General features: G+C 38.1%; 2 protein-coding genes across 2 annotated transcripts in view; both read right to left on the bottom strand.

Moving 5' to 3' along the window:
• Positions 1 to 3,254, bottom strand: part of ECT2L (epithelial cell transforming 2 like) — an 89,877-nt gene extending 86,623 nt beyond the window's left edge. The window contains exon 1 of the mRNA XM_059889587.1: positions 2,169 to 3,254. The gene's annotated coding sequence lies outside the window, so the exon portion shown is untranslated. The remainder of the gene's footprint in view (positions 1 to 2,168) is intronic.
• A 1,134-nt stretch (positions 3,255 to 4,388) lies between these two features.
• CCDC28A (coiled-coil domain containing 28A) lies at positions 4,389 to 12,955 on the bottom strand. The gene is made up of 4 exons (XM_059889912.1): positions 12,804 to 12,955; positions 8,663 to 8,862; positions 5,287 to 5,514; positions 4,389 to 4,481 (listed from the first exon to the last, which is right to left on the bottom strand). The coding sequence occupies exons 2-4, from the start codon at positions 8,818 to 8,820 to the stop codon at positions 4,475 to 4,477; spliced, it is 393 nt and encodes a 130-aa protein (XP_059745895.1). The 5' UTR covers positions 8,821 to 8,862; positions 12,804 to 12,955; the 3' UTR covers positions 4,389 to 4,474.
• Between the last annotated feature and the right edge of the window lie 33 nt (positions 12,956 to 12,988).

The raw sequence follows: 12,988 nt of genomic DNA, 5'->3' as shown, positions 1-12,988 counted from the left end.
CACCTCACTTTGAGAACCATCTCTAATGGGTGACCCATACTTAAGACTAACCAACTTCTGTCTCCCCCATTCAGCTCGGCCTCATACTCAAAAGCAGAGACATTACTTTGCCAACAAAGGTTTGTCTAGTCAAGGCTATGGTTTTTCCTGTGGTCATGTATGGATGTGAGAGTTGGACTGTGAAGAAGGCTGAGCGCGAAGAATTGATGCTTTTGAACTGTGGTGTTGGAGAAGACTCTTGAGAGTCCCTTGGACTGCAAGGAGATCCAACCAGTCCATTCTGAAGGAGATCAGCCCTGGGATTTCTTTGGAAGGAATGATGCTAAAGCTGAAACTCCAGTACTTTGGCCACCTGATGCAAAGAGTTGACTCATTGGAAAAGACTCTGAAGCTGGGAGGGATTGGGGGCAAGAGGAGAAGGGGATGACAGAGGATGAGATGGCTGGATGGCATCACTGACTCGATGGACATGAGTCTGAGTGAACTCCAGGAGTTGGAGATGGACAGGGAGGCCTGGCGTGCTGCGATTCATGGGGTCGCAAAGAGTCAGACACAACTGAGCGACTGATCTGATCTGATCTGAAGGGGTGACCAGTCACTTTAAGGTAGAAGTAGTATGCATTCTGCCAATGAGACCCACTGGTTTTGAGTCTTTAACTGTAGTTGTCTCTCTCTGGTTTTGTCATTCATGAGTTGGGCTCAGGGTTACCCAAATGTCCAAGTGTACATGCTCAGGGAGGCACTCAGATGTCCAAGACGATCTGCTTATTTAACTTATATGCAGAGTACATCATGTGAAATACCAGGCTGCATGAATCACAAGCTGCAATCAAGACTTCTGGGAGAAATATCAACAACCTCAGATATGTAGATGATACCACTCCAATGGCAGAAAGCAAAGAGGAACTAAAGAACCTCTTGATGAGGGTGAAAGAGGAGAGTGAAAAAGGTGGCTTGAAACTCATCCAAAAAACTAAGATCACGGCATCTGGTCCCTTCACTTCATGGAAAACAGATGGGGAAAAAAGTAGAAAGAATGATAGATTTTACCTTTTTGGGCTGCAAAATCACTGAGGACAGTGACTGCAGCCATGAAATTAAAAGAAGGAAGGAAAGCTATGACAAACCTTAGACAGTATATTAAAAAGCAGAGCCATCATTTTGCCTACCAAGGTCCATATAGTCAAAGCTATGGTTTTCCTAGTAGCCATGTACAGATGTGAGAGTTGGACCATAAGGAAGGATGAGCACTGAAGAATTCATGCTTTTGAATTGTGGTGCTGGAGAAGACTCTTGAGAGTTCCTTGGACAGCAAGGAGATCAAACCAGTTAATCCTAAAGGAAATCAATCCTGAATATTAATTGGAAGGACTGATGCTGAAGCTGAAGCTCCAATACTTTGGCCACCTGATTTGAAGAGTCAACTCATTAAAAAGACCCTGATGCTGGGAAAGATTGAAGACAGGAGGAGAAGGGGACAACAGAGGATAAGAATGTTGGACTGCATCACTGACTCAATGGACATGAGTTTGAGCAAACTCTGAGAGATAGCGAAGGACAAGGAAGCCTGGCATGCTGCAGTCCATGGGATCGCAAAGAGTCTGACATGACTTAGTGACTGAACAAAAACAACTGATTATAGAGAGGAAAATTAGGAGGGGGAAGTATGATTACAGAGAGAACATTTATTAATGATGAGGAAACTAAGGTTGCCAGGCTTTGCTCAAGTTTACGGCTGCTTACCAAGATCTGAAACCAGGCAATCCAAAGCCCATGTTCTTGTACTCTACCACCATGCCTTGTTTAAATGTGGGGGTTGAACTGAAGAAGTTGGTGAGACAAATAAGTCTAAATATTTAACAAAAACTCAGATAAGAGGATAGGAATTATGTGTCATAAGCATATAAGAAAGAATATAAAGCATAGAATATGAAGCTTAAAACAAATATAAAAGGGACTTCCCTGGTGGTCCAGTGGCTAAAACTCCACACTTCCAACGCAGGGACCTGGGTTCAATCCCTGGTCAGGAAACTAGATCCCACATGTTGCAACTAAGACCCAGGGCAGCCAAATAAATAAATAGATAAAAATATTTTTATAAAAAGAATATAAAAAAAGAACTAGGAACTATCCCTTGAGAAACACCTCCTAATTAACTCATATCTTACCGCTGTATTAAAGTCTTTCTTGACAATGATATCTCACATCCATATCTCCCTACAGTTTATGTGGCTTCTTAAAAGTGTATTTTCTTCATCTGTAAAATGAAGGGTAGAACCACCTACTTTCATGGGGAGGACCAAATGAGATAATGCATGTAAAATGCTTCATGTAATACTTGGCGAATAATAGGTATTCAATAAAGGTTAGATATTAGTTACTACTACTGGATTTATATATATATCTTCCTATTTCTTCATTGTTGTTATTGTACAATTTAGCAGTTAGAAATAGTATATTTTATAGCAATAATAGCAAAATATTTTTAAAATATATAGTCTATAACATATAGTTTGGAAATTTTCATATACACATCATTACATGTAGCAATTATCTCAAATTACAGAGGACACTCTAAGATGTTAAACAATCTACCAAAATTTACATTAGCAAAATGTGGAATCAAATTTTGAAAATCAAATCTCTTGACTCTATAACCAGTATCCTTACCAGTATCTCATTATTTGGTTCAAAGAGATGCCTTACTTCTAAAATTATTCTATATAGACCGGATCATTTTTTTTTATTCTTACATACCTCATATTGTGCCTATCACTACATTCAAAAATACATTTTAAAAAGTTCTTGAAATAAATGCTCTAAATTGGAATGTCAAAACATGAATATTTTACATGTGCCTGGGTGATTTCCTTTAAGTTAACCCCATAATACACCTTTTTTAATGCATCTAATTCTAACATTAAATTTAGTGTAGTCTATTATGTCCACCATCCAACTTCCATTTACCTTAAGAATCTAAGATTCAAAATAATGTATATGGCAACTAGGCTAATTCTTAATTCTTTTGATTAAAATATTTAAAATTTTGTTTTAAAATTCCAAAAACAACACAAAGTAAGGCACAAATGAGAGAAAAACAAATTTTAAGCATACAAAACAATTAGGAAATTCCATTTAGAAACCAAAAGGAAAAAGAAATGGCCCCAGTAAATAATAGTAGGTTTCTTCACTTGATTAGTACTATTCACCAAAAATTACAATCTATAAACTTTTCACTGCTGATACTAAGCAAAGGATACATGGAAGAATTCAATTCTTCTAGCTGTAAACACAAAGCAACAAATTTAATTTTCATTTTTATAACATAAATATCATAAGTAGATAACTGTTAATCAGATATTAAATAAATTATTTCTCATTTAAACTTTCTTTAAATAAAAAAGCAAAGTATTAAACAACTTTCCAAAACTTTTTAGACTGAGAAAGTCACTTAAAATAATAATAAAGTAGCTTTAGTATTTATGAAATAAGAATATGAGAAAAGAGTTAAAACCATATGATAAAAAAAGAAGCTTTATAAGTATTCTTAAAACCATTCTTAACTATAATCATCTCTGATAGGTTTTAAAAGAAAAAAGTTGCCATTTTAATGATCAAAATCTTTAAAAACTTTATGGATTACCAAAAGATTTCACATGATACTCAGCTTTTAGTAGCAAGTAGAATTAACCATCCCTATTTTACAGAGAGAAAAATCCGAGTTACAAAAACATTAAATTGCCTAAAGTTATACAGTTCTATGGAGACCCTGGACTAAATTACAATAAACACCAAATGTATATGCAACTACCACCTGAGTAATTAATGCGAAATGTATTAATCATGCCAGGATCTTTTGAGATACTTTTATATCTTAAGATCTTTTATATATGTAAAGAAGCAAATATTTTTACTTTCAGATTTGCCAGCATCTCAGAAAATATGCTTAGATGTAAATATAATTTCCTTTGAATAAATTTTCTTTAAAAAACAGTATACGTTACACTAAGTGAAAGAATCCAGACATATATAGTCACATATTTTATAATTTCCATTTATACGAAATGTGCGGAGTAGGCAAATCTATAGAGACAGAAGATAAATTGGTGGTTGCTGTGGGACGGGGAGAGGGGAGAATGGAGAGGTATAGGCTTTCTTTCTGGAGTGATGAAAATGTTCTGAAATTAGATGTGGTGATATCTGTACAACTTTGTAAGTATACTAAAAATCACTGAACTTATACTTTAAAATGATTAAAATGGTGAATTTTATCTCAATACAAATTTTGACTATAAAAAGATTTAAAAAAAAGAGGACAGTACTCACATCAGACAGAAGCCTCTCCAGATTAGAGTCACTGGCTGCTTTTCTCTTATCCTCGGGAAGTTCCTCTAACTCCCCATAGAGCTCCAAGTTCAAGCGAGCTAATTTCTCCTGCATTCCCCGAACATGTTCCATCTGTTCAATGGAACATTCATTTCCTGGGGGAACATTCCAGAACATTAATAAAGATTAGGATAGGTTAAACTAACTGTCTTGAGGAAAAACTTCTAAAGTCTAGGTACATAAGATAAATCAGTTTTCTTTCTTTTGTAAATTACATTGTAATGACTGCATATTTTCTGCGTAAAATTATAAATCAAATCCCTGATCAAGAAAACAACAACAATCTAAAACATGATCAGGCATTAAAAAATTATATAGAAAAAAATTTTTTAAATATAAGAATGCTTTTAGCTTTGAATAAATTTCCTTTGAATAAATTTTCTTTAAAAAACAGTATACGTTACACTAAGTGAAAGAATCCAGACATATTAATATCATATATAGGAGTGTTAATACCATCTAATTCATGTCCTAGTTGACAAATGCCATTAGAATTAAGTAACCCAGCATTTTATAATAATCTGAGTGAAATTAACAGTCTTATAAGAACTTCAGCCATGAAATTCTTGAAAATCACGACTCGTGAGCAAGAAATAAGTTTAGGCTTCAAAGAAAAATAATCGAGTGTTTCCAAATTGAAAACACTAAATCTAAAATATTTTAATTGACAAAGAATGTCCCTATTGTTTGTTACACTTTCAAGAGACTTAATCCATCAACAGCAATCCTACTTTAACATTTCAACTAATCAACCCTTGTTAAAAAAAATCTTTTCTCCTGAAATTTTAAAAGGCAAATTATATCCCATGACAAAGGAAATCTAGGATAATTGCATTTTATGCCTCTGGACTTTTCTAATAAAAAAAAACCTGACACTTTAAAAAAAGGAATGACAAATACATGCAGAAAATATGATGCAAACATCTTGAGAAGGAAAAGAGTGGACAGAAACACTGTGGATCACCAAATGCTTGGAGTTTGCCAGAGTGGAAGTCGTTTAACAGGCTGAGCAGGCCCCTCTCCATTTCTTGGACGTCGGAGACGTCGGTAAGGAAGGAGTGCTGGATCGGGGCTGCCTGGGCGCCTCTCCCTTCTCCACCCGGAGGTCTGGCCTTTTCCTTTGTCACTCTGTTAAAAGGAGACAATGAAAAAATCAACTGCATGTGATTATCTTTAAAAAGAGATCATTCTATTTTTTCAGGTTGTTCTACATTCAGCAAAATTAGTGAGTTAAATGGATTTTTCCATAAAAACAAGACATAAGGATAAAAGCAATACAAAATAAAACCAGTCATTTCAAGGCAGAAACCAGAAGAACAGGCTGTGAAAATCTCAAACAAATGTAAACTAGAACTACTAAGATATATAAAAAGTTTGAGTAATACATCTTCATGCTCAGCCTCTCAGTCGTGTCTGACTCTTTGCAACCCATGGACTGTAGCCTGCCAGGCTCTTCTGTCCTTGGAATTCTCCAGGGAAGAATACTGGAGTGGGTTGCCAGAAATTCTTTTCCTCCAGTATGCTAATTCTTTAGATATGCAAATAAATAAATAAATAACTGAAAAGAGAATTAGTAAGTCTTCTTACTAGCCTAAGTTTCATATTTCATTTCTCAGGAAACATTCTGCTTTCTCATCTAAACCTTATCCCAGTTGTTCCCCGAACTATGGGTTGTCCAGTAGCAGTTATGGGGCCCCCACTCTGTAGCTGACTTGGTGCCAGATACTGAGTACATGAACATGCACAGGACATCAGTTATTGTACTGAAGCGTGCCCAGTCTAAGGAGAAAGACAGACATAAATTCACAATCATGATGTTATGGAGTGCTAAAGTCTGTTATCACCCTTGACTCCTCCAGCTTCCTATGGTTCCCATGTGCAGGCAGGAAGTCCTGTTGATTATATCCATAAAGCTCTCTGGTTCTTTCCTTCTCCACTGCTACTGTTCTTTATTTGAACAAGTCCAACAGCTTCCCAACTGGTCTCCCTGCCTCTGTGTATTGTCTGAGTCCCGCTTCCTTGCCCACAGAGCAGTCAAGTCAATTTTTAAAAAGTAAAATCAGATCATATAATTGACTTAATTCAAACCCTTCAGTAGTCCAATAACCTTCAGGAATCCTATTCTCTCTTGTTCTATCAGTGCTCCAGACATTCTGAATTTCTTTTGCTTCCTAGAAATCCATTCTCTCATCTACTTTCAGCTAATCCTTTGCCTACATTAGCATCCTTCCCTGCCCCGCCACTGCCATTTTTGCCAGGCTACTTCCCACACATCCTTTAAATGTGATTTCCTCAGGAAGGCCCTTTCAGAACCCTTAGTAGAGATTGATTCTTATTATACATGTCTAGCATATCCCAGGCTCCCAAACACTTGAGTGATGGTGCTACACACATTGAGATATGGGAACAAAGAGAAAAAACAGTTCATTCAGCCTAGGGACAGCAGAAGAAACTTCCTAAAGGTGGTATGTGAATGAAGGCTCAAAGACTAACTGGGAACAGGGGTTACTTTTATAACCCCAACACATACTACAGATCCTGAAGTACACATATACTGAGTACTCAATTAGTTTCTGCATAATGTTGTGTGGAGACATCTTCCCCACAACTGTACTCACTACAGTTTGGGTCAGATGAATAGGGTGGGCTGTGGGTGTAGGGGGAAGGTGGCAAGACAAACTAATTCTCTTGAAATCAATTTAGAACACATGGGCTGTTGACAGTAGGTCAGTAACAGTTCTTCACAAAGCAAGATTTGTAATTTTATATGTATATGATATTAGACTGCTACTCTAGTGCTGTCTAAGACCTGTACCATCCCTATTACCTGTGAGCTTACTAGAATTGCTTATCTGAAGCCCCATCCCAGACTGACTGATTCAGAAACTACATTTTATGTAGTTTATGATCCCCAGGAGATTCATACCCACATTAAAATCTGAGATAAACTACTACAGAATATAAGGTCTTGGTGTAGCAAATTGTTTTTTTTTTTTTTCAAACTGGAAGCTTTATCCAAATAACTGTCAGTTCATCATTTAATAACCCTCTCAAAAAAGAAAATATAAATCTGTCCCTTCCTACTTCAAGTTTTTTGATCATGTCATGCTGTTTCACTTTATTTTAAAATAATTCAATTAAAAAGTACCCACTGAAATTATACTTTGTGCCACTGCCACTCTAAATACTGTCTGGCACATAAGCCCCAGGCCTCAGGAAGCCTACATTCTAGAATGGCGTATAGGAATTAAAGTACCAGGTAGAAAATGACAATGAGCTACAAATAAAGTGATGCAAAAATCTGGAAAAAGGAGTAATCTCCTTGCAAATCTCTTGGCCCTCTTTTTCCACCAACCATAACCATATTCAAAATCTGACTCCAAATTAAACTCCTCCAGGAGGAAAACTCCTTTCCAGTAGGACAACGTACTTAAAAGAAGCCCTTATAACTCCTGTTGTTTTTCATTTAGTCCTTATTGGAATGTTCTTTTCCAAGTGTCTTTGGTTATGTCTCTTCGGCTTCCTCAAAAAGAATGTAAGATCACCACCAAGACAGCCCTCTTGTCTTTTGTGTAAATCTAGCGGCTACAAAGTGTCACAGCGTTACTTCCTTAACTGATTCTCATGATGAACTTGCAACTGGAACTTTATGTAATCATAACTATCTAAAGGATGGAGGTTACAAAGTGCTTTTCCTCTAAAGATATTATCTTGCTTTCCAAATATCTAACACTACAAAATACATATATGCAGCAGTAATACATAACACATTCAAACTTGTCCCATTTCCTTTCAAGTTTTAAGACAAACGATGTTCACCAAATGTTAATAGTGATTACTTCCAGGTGGTGGAATTTTAGTGTTCTTCTGTTCTTTGAATTTTTCCTGTGTTTAAATATTTACAATAAATACAAATCATTTCTATTAAAACAATGAATTTATTATTATTAAAAAAAAAAAACTAAAGCACAAATATTCAGTTTAAAAAACCACCACCACATACCTCTTTTCCATTTCTGGCTAGCTCATCAACTTTGTCTACAAGTTCTCTTGCTCTGTATATTTTAATATGAGACAAAGAGCCTTAAAGCCAATCATTCATTCTGCATTTTTTAATCTCTGTACACTGTAACCTTCATAAAATTTTTTCTAAATCACATATAGTATGTGCCTCAAAAGTCAAACCAAGATAAAAAAAAAATGTTATAAGACTGAGTGGATTTAGTATTTCCTTTAATAGCATTTTGCTATAATAATGTAAAAGAGAAGAATTCACCTTTTTAACTTTGGTCGCTGTGAAGTTGACTGGGATGCAGGATTTGAAAACCCCGTGCTTTTACTAACTGGAATGGCATTTTTTTTGGTATTAACAACCTGAGTAGAGTGGGCACTAAAGGACTTAGGACTTCTCCTCTTCACTTTGCGCTCCTCCATTGTTTTAAGTTCCTTACTGCACCCAGGCCAGCTTCTTATGACCTAAGGAAATACAGCAGATTTATACACATACGCTGTAAGATGCCAAAATGAAAGGGGTTCAAAGACCCACTTTATGGGTTGAAAGATGATCAAGAATTTCAGAGGTCATTAAAGAAAGTTAGAACAAGGATCCTTGAGCTTAATTTACTGTACGAAATACACAGAAGCCCTAACCAAAACTGCCTGTTAGACAAGAAATTTTGTTCATCATTTTACTAATTCATCCCATAAATATTTACTCTCTTCCACATGTCAGACACTATGTTGGGCATTGGTGAGACAGTTCTGAGCAACACAAAGTCCTTGCCCTCAAAAAACCTATATCGTTATAGAAAGGGTATGACACCTAAACACCAAACAAATCATTCAGCCTGACTCAAGCCTTAGGTAGTCTTTAGGTTTCCCTTCTAAAATGTATTCTTTGAAAAAAGAACTAGATTTAAACAGATGTATAACTGACATCAGTTCAGTTCAGTCGCTCAGTCGTGTCCAACTCTTTGCAACCCCATGAATCACAGCACGCCAGGCCTCCCTGTCCATCACCAACTCCTGGAGTTCACTTAAACTCATGTCCATCGAGTCAGTGATGCCATCCAGCCATCTCATCCTCTGTAGTCCCCTTCTCCTCCTGCCCACAATCCCTCCCAGCTGACATAGGTACCTGCATTTTAACTAGCAACCAGAAACCTTATTTCAACTATCACATAGAAATTCAGTTTCTCCCAAGACATAATACTGATTCTGGTTCCTTGACAAAAACTGTTCTGTAAAGTTAAACTTGTTCCATGACTATTTTGAATTTACTTTCTCTATTTCCAAGGAAACATGAAATTTTATTATATACATTTAGTTTTGCCAATATAAAAAAAGTTCAGTTCAGTTGCTCAGTTGTGTCCAACTCTTTGTGACCCCATGGACTGCAGAACACCAGGCTTCCCTGTCCATCACCAACTCCCAGAGCTTGCTCAAACTCATGTACATCGAGTCAGTGATGCCATCCAACCATCTCATCCTCTGTCATCCCCTTCTCCTCCTGCCTTCAATCCTTCCCAGCATCAGGGTCTTTTCAAATGAGTCAGTCCTTTGCATCAGGTGGCCAAGGTTCCAACTTCAGCATCAGTTTTTCCAATGAATATTCAGGACTGATTTCCTTTAGGATTGACTGGTTTGATCTTCTTGCAGTCCAAGGGACTCTCAAGGGTCTTCTCCAACACCACAGTTCAAAAGCATCAATTCTTTGGCACTCAGCTTTCTTCATAGTCCAACTCTCACATCCATTCATGACTACTGGAAAAACCATAGGTCAGTTTGACTAGACGGACCTTTGTTGGCAAAGTAATGTCTCTGCTTTTTCATATGCTGTCTAGGTTGATCACTGGAGAAGGCAATGGCACTTCACTCCAGTACTCTTGCCTGGACAATCCCATGGATGGAGGAGCCTGGTAGGCTGCAGTCTATGGGGTTGCTAAGAGTAGGACATGACTGAGCGACTTCACTTTCACTTTTCACTTTCATTCATTGGAGCAGGAAATGGCAACCCACTCCAGTGTTCTTGCCTGGAGAATCCCAGGGTTGGGGGAGCCTGGTGGGCTGCCATCTCTGGGGTTGCACAGAGTCAGACATGACTGAAGAGACTTAGCAGCAGCAGGAGCAGATTGATCATAGCTTTTCTTCCAAGGAGCAAGCGTCTTTTAATTTTGTGGCTGCAGTCTGTCACTGTTTTCACTGTTTCACCATCTATTTGCCATGAAATGATGGGACCGGATGCCATGATCTTAGTTTTTTGAATGTTGAGTTTTAAGCCAACTTTTGCACTCTCCTCTTTCACTTTCATCAAGAGGCTCTTCAGTTTTTCTTTGCTTTCTGCCATAAGGGTGGTGTCATCTGCATATCTGAGGTTACTGATATTTCTCCCGGCAATCTTGATTCCAACTTGTGCTCCATCCAGCCTGGCATTTCACATGATGTACTCTGCATGTAAGTTAAATAAGCAGGGTGACAATATACAGCCTTGACACACTCCTTTCCCAATTTGGAACCAGTCTGTTCCATGTCTAGTTCTAACTGTTGCTTCTTGACCTGCATATAGATTTCTCAGGAGGCAGGTCAGGTTGTCTGATATTCCCATCTCTTTAAGAATTTTCCACAGTTTGTTGTGATCCACATAGTTAAAGGCTTTGGCATAGTCAATAAAGCAGATGTAGATGTTTTTCTGGAATTCTCTTGCTTTTTCAATGATCCAGTGGATGCTGGCAATTTGATCTTTGGTTCCTCTGCCTTTTCTAAATCTAACTTGAACATCTGAAAGTTCATGGTTCACGTACTTCCAAGAAAGGCAATCCCAAAGAAAGGCAATGCCAAAGAATTTTCATTTAAAAAGTTACACTATGAAATTACAGTCGGTTTTTCCAGAGAGAATATATATGAAAGAAAAAGTTGCTCAGTCGTGTCCAACTCTTTGTGACTCCATGGACTCATGTAATTCTCTAGGCCAGAACTGCGGAGTGGGTAGCCTTTCCCTTCCCTTCTCCAGGGGATATTCCCAATCCAGTGATCGAACCCAGGTCTCCCACACTGCAGGCGGATTATTTACCAGCTGGGCCACAAGGGAATTTACCCAGTACTATCCCTTAATTTTATGTATTAACCAGCTTTATTTTCTTAACAGCCACCTATCTAAAAACATCCTTCTACATTTCCTTTTTACTTATGCATAAATTCAACTCTTCCTAATTATACTGTTTCATGTATCATAAGATGAGAAATTTATATGATTACTTGTCTCATCGGATGGCAAAAAGCCTTAGCAGCATTAGGTCTTGACTGTGCTGTGCTGAATTTAATCATTCTATGACCATTCAATGGAGAAGGAAATGGCAACCCACTCCAGTATTCTTGCTTGGAAAATCCCATGGAGAGAGGAGCCTGGTGGGCTATGGTCTATGGGGTCACAAAAGAGTCTTCTGACACCATTTAGCAACTAAACAACAATGACCATTCAAAAAGACTCAAATACATTGATATCACTCCTAAAGTAATTACTTGAGAATTTTAATGAAAACAACTTTTATGTGTATGTGCTACTAGCACTGTTATTAAACTACTGAATTCAGTTTATTCGGCTGACTCTAGACAATCATAACTGGAGCTAAACTGCCAAAGAACCAAAGGCTGTAAAGGAAAGGCTGTACTGCCCAGTCTGTCACTGCAGAGAACAAACTGCTTAAATCTTGGTTAACAGTTTTTTCCTTTAAGAAGCATTCTCAGTTACAGAACAGATCTTCTGGAGTTGGTTAGGCATGCAACACAAATTAAATTATAACAATTAAAAAATAACAACACAGAAGATGGGATATCAGTTCTTCAGAGGCAAGGATCTTATACATTTATGCTACACATAAACACGCTGGTTTTTTAATTTAATGACGCTTATATACAGTTGGTGATACAAGACGAAAAAAAAAAAGAAAAGAAAACTAGGAAGTAAAGCAACGCAAATAAACCAAGAGTGGTCTAAACTAAGATGTTCTGAGGGGGAAGGGCTCGAAAATTACCCATGTTGGGAAGTAACATCACTACTACAGGAACACCGAAATTCCTCCTGTATATCAAGCAGCAAGGAACCTTTCAGAAAAGACCTTCACAGAATACAGCTCGTAGTCTTTTGAGAGCCAGGAACTCACAGCCTCCAAGAAAGACCACTAAGAGTCTCTTTAGACTTCACCTCATTTCCCTTGCCCAGGAGTTGGTGATGGACAGGGAGGCCTGGCGTGCTGCAATTCATGGGGTCGCGAAGAGTCGGACACGACTGAGCGACTGAACTGAACTGAATCAGCCGTCATGGAGACCCTTCACCGCCCAGAATACAGTAGTGGCCAGAGAGAGTGATGGGAGGGGCCTAGAAGGGACACTGCGGAGGTGCCTTTGTTTCCACTTCGTACCTGAGGAGAAAGGGGATCGTGGTTCTCTTCACCCTGCAAAGACCCCGGGGCCTCTGAAGCCACCGCCGCAGCCGCCGATGCTACCGCTGCAGCTCGAGCCGGGCTCACATCCCGGACCCTGAGCCTCCACAGTGCTCTTTGTTTACGGAAGTGATGTAGGAGGCAGAGCCTCCGTGCCCTGGGCG

The sequence above is a fragment of the Bos taurus genome, chromosome 9 (assembly GCF_002263795.3).
Source record: "Bos taurus isolate L1 Dominette 01449 registration number 42190680 breed Hereford chromosome 9, ARS-UCD2.0, whole genome shotgun sequence".
Classification (NCBI taxonomy): domain Eukaryota; kingdom Metazoa; phylum Chordata; class Mammalia; order Artiodactyla; family Bovidae; genus Bos; species Bos taurus.
Note: the sequence above shows the minus strand (reverse complement) of the source record. Positions and strands in the feature narration are given on the sequence as shown.

Excerpts from the sequence above, each read along its gene's own strand:
- CCDC28A (XM_059889912.1), bottom strand. The coding sequence starts at position 8,820 with ATGGAGGAGCGCAAAGTGAAGAGGAGAAGTCCTAAGTCCTTTAGTGCC. Across the intron at positions 5,515-8,662 it reads CAGCGACCAAAGTTAAAAAG|AGTGACAAAGGAAAAGGCCA; the intron begins GTGAATTCTTCT and ends TCCTTTTAACAG.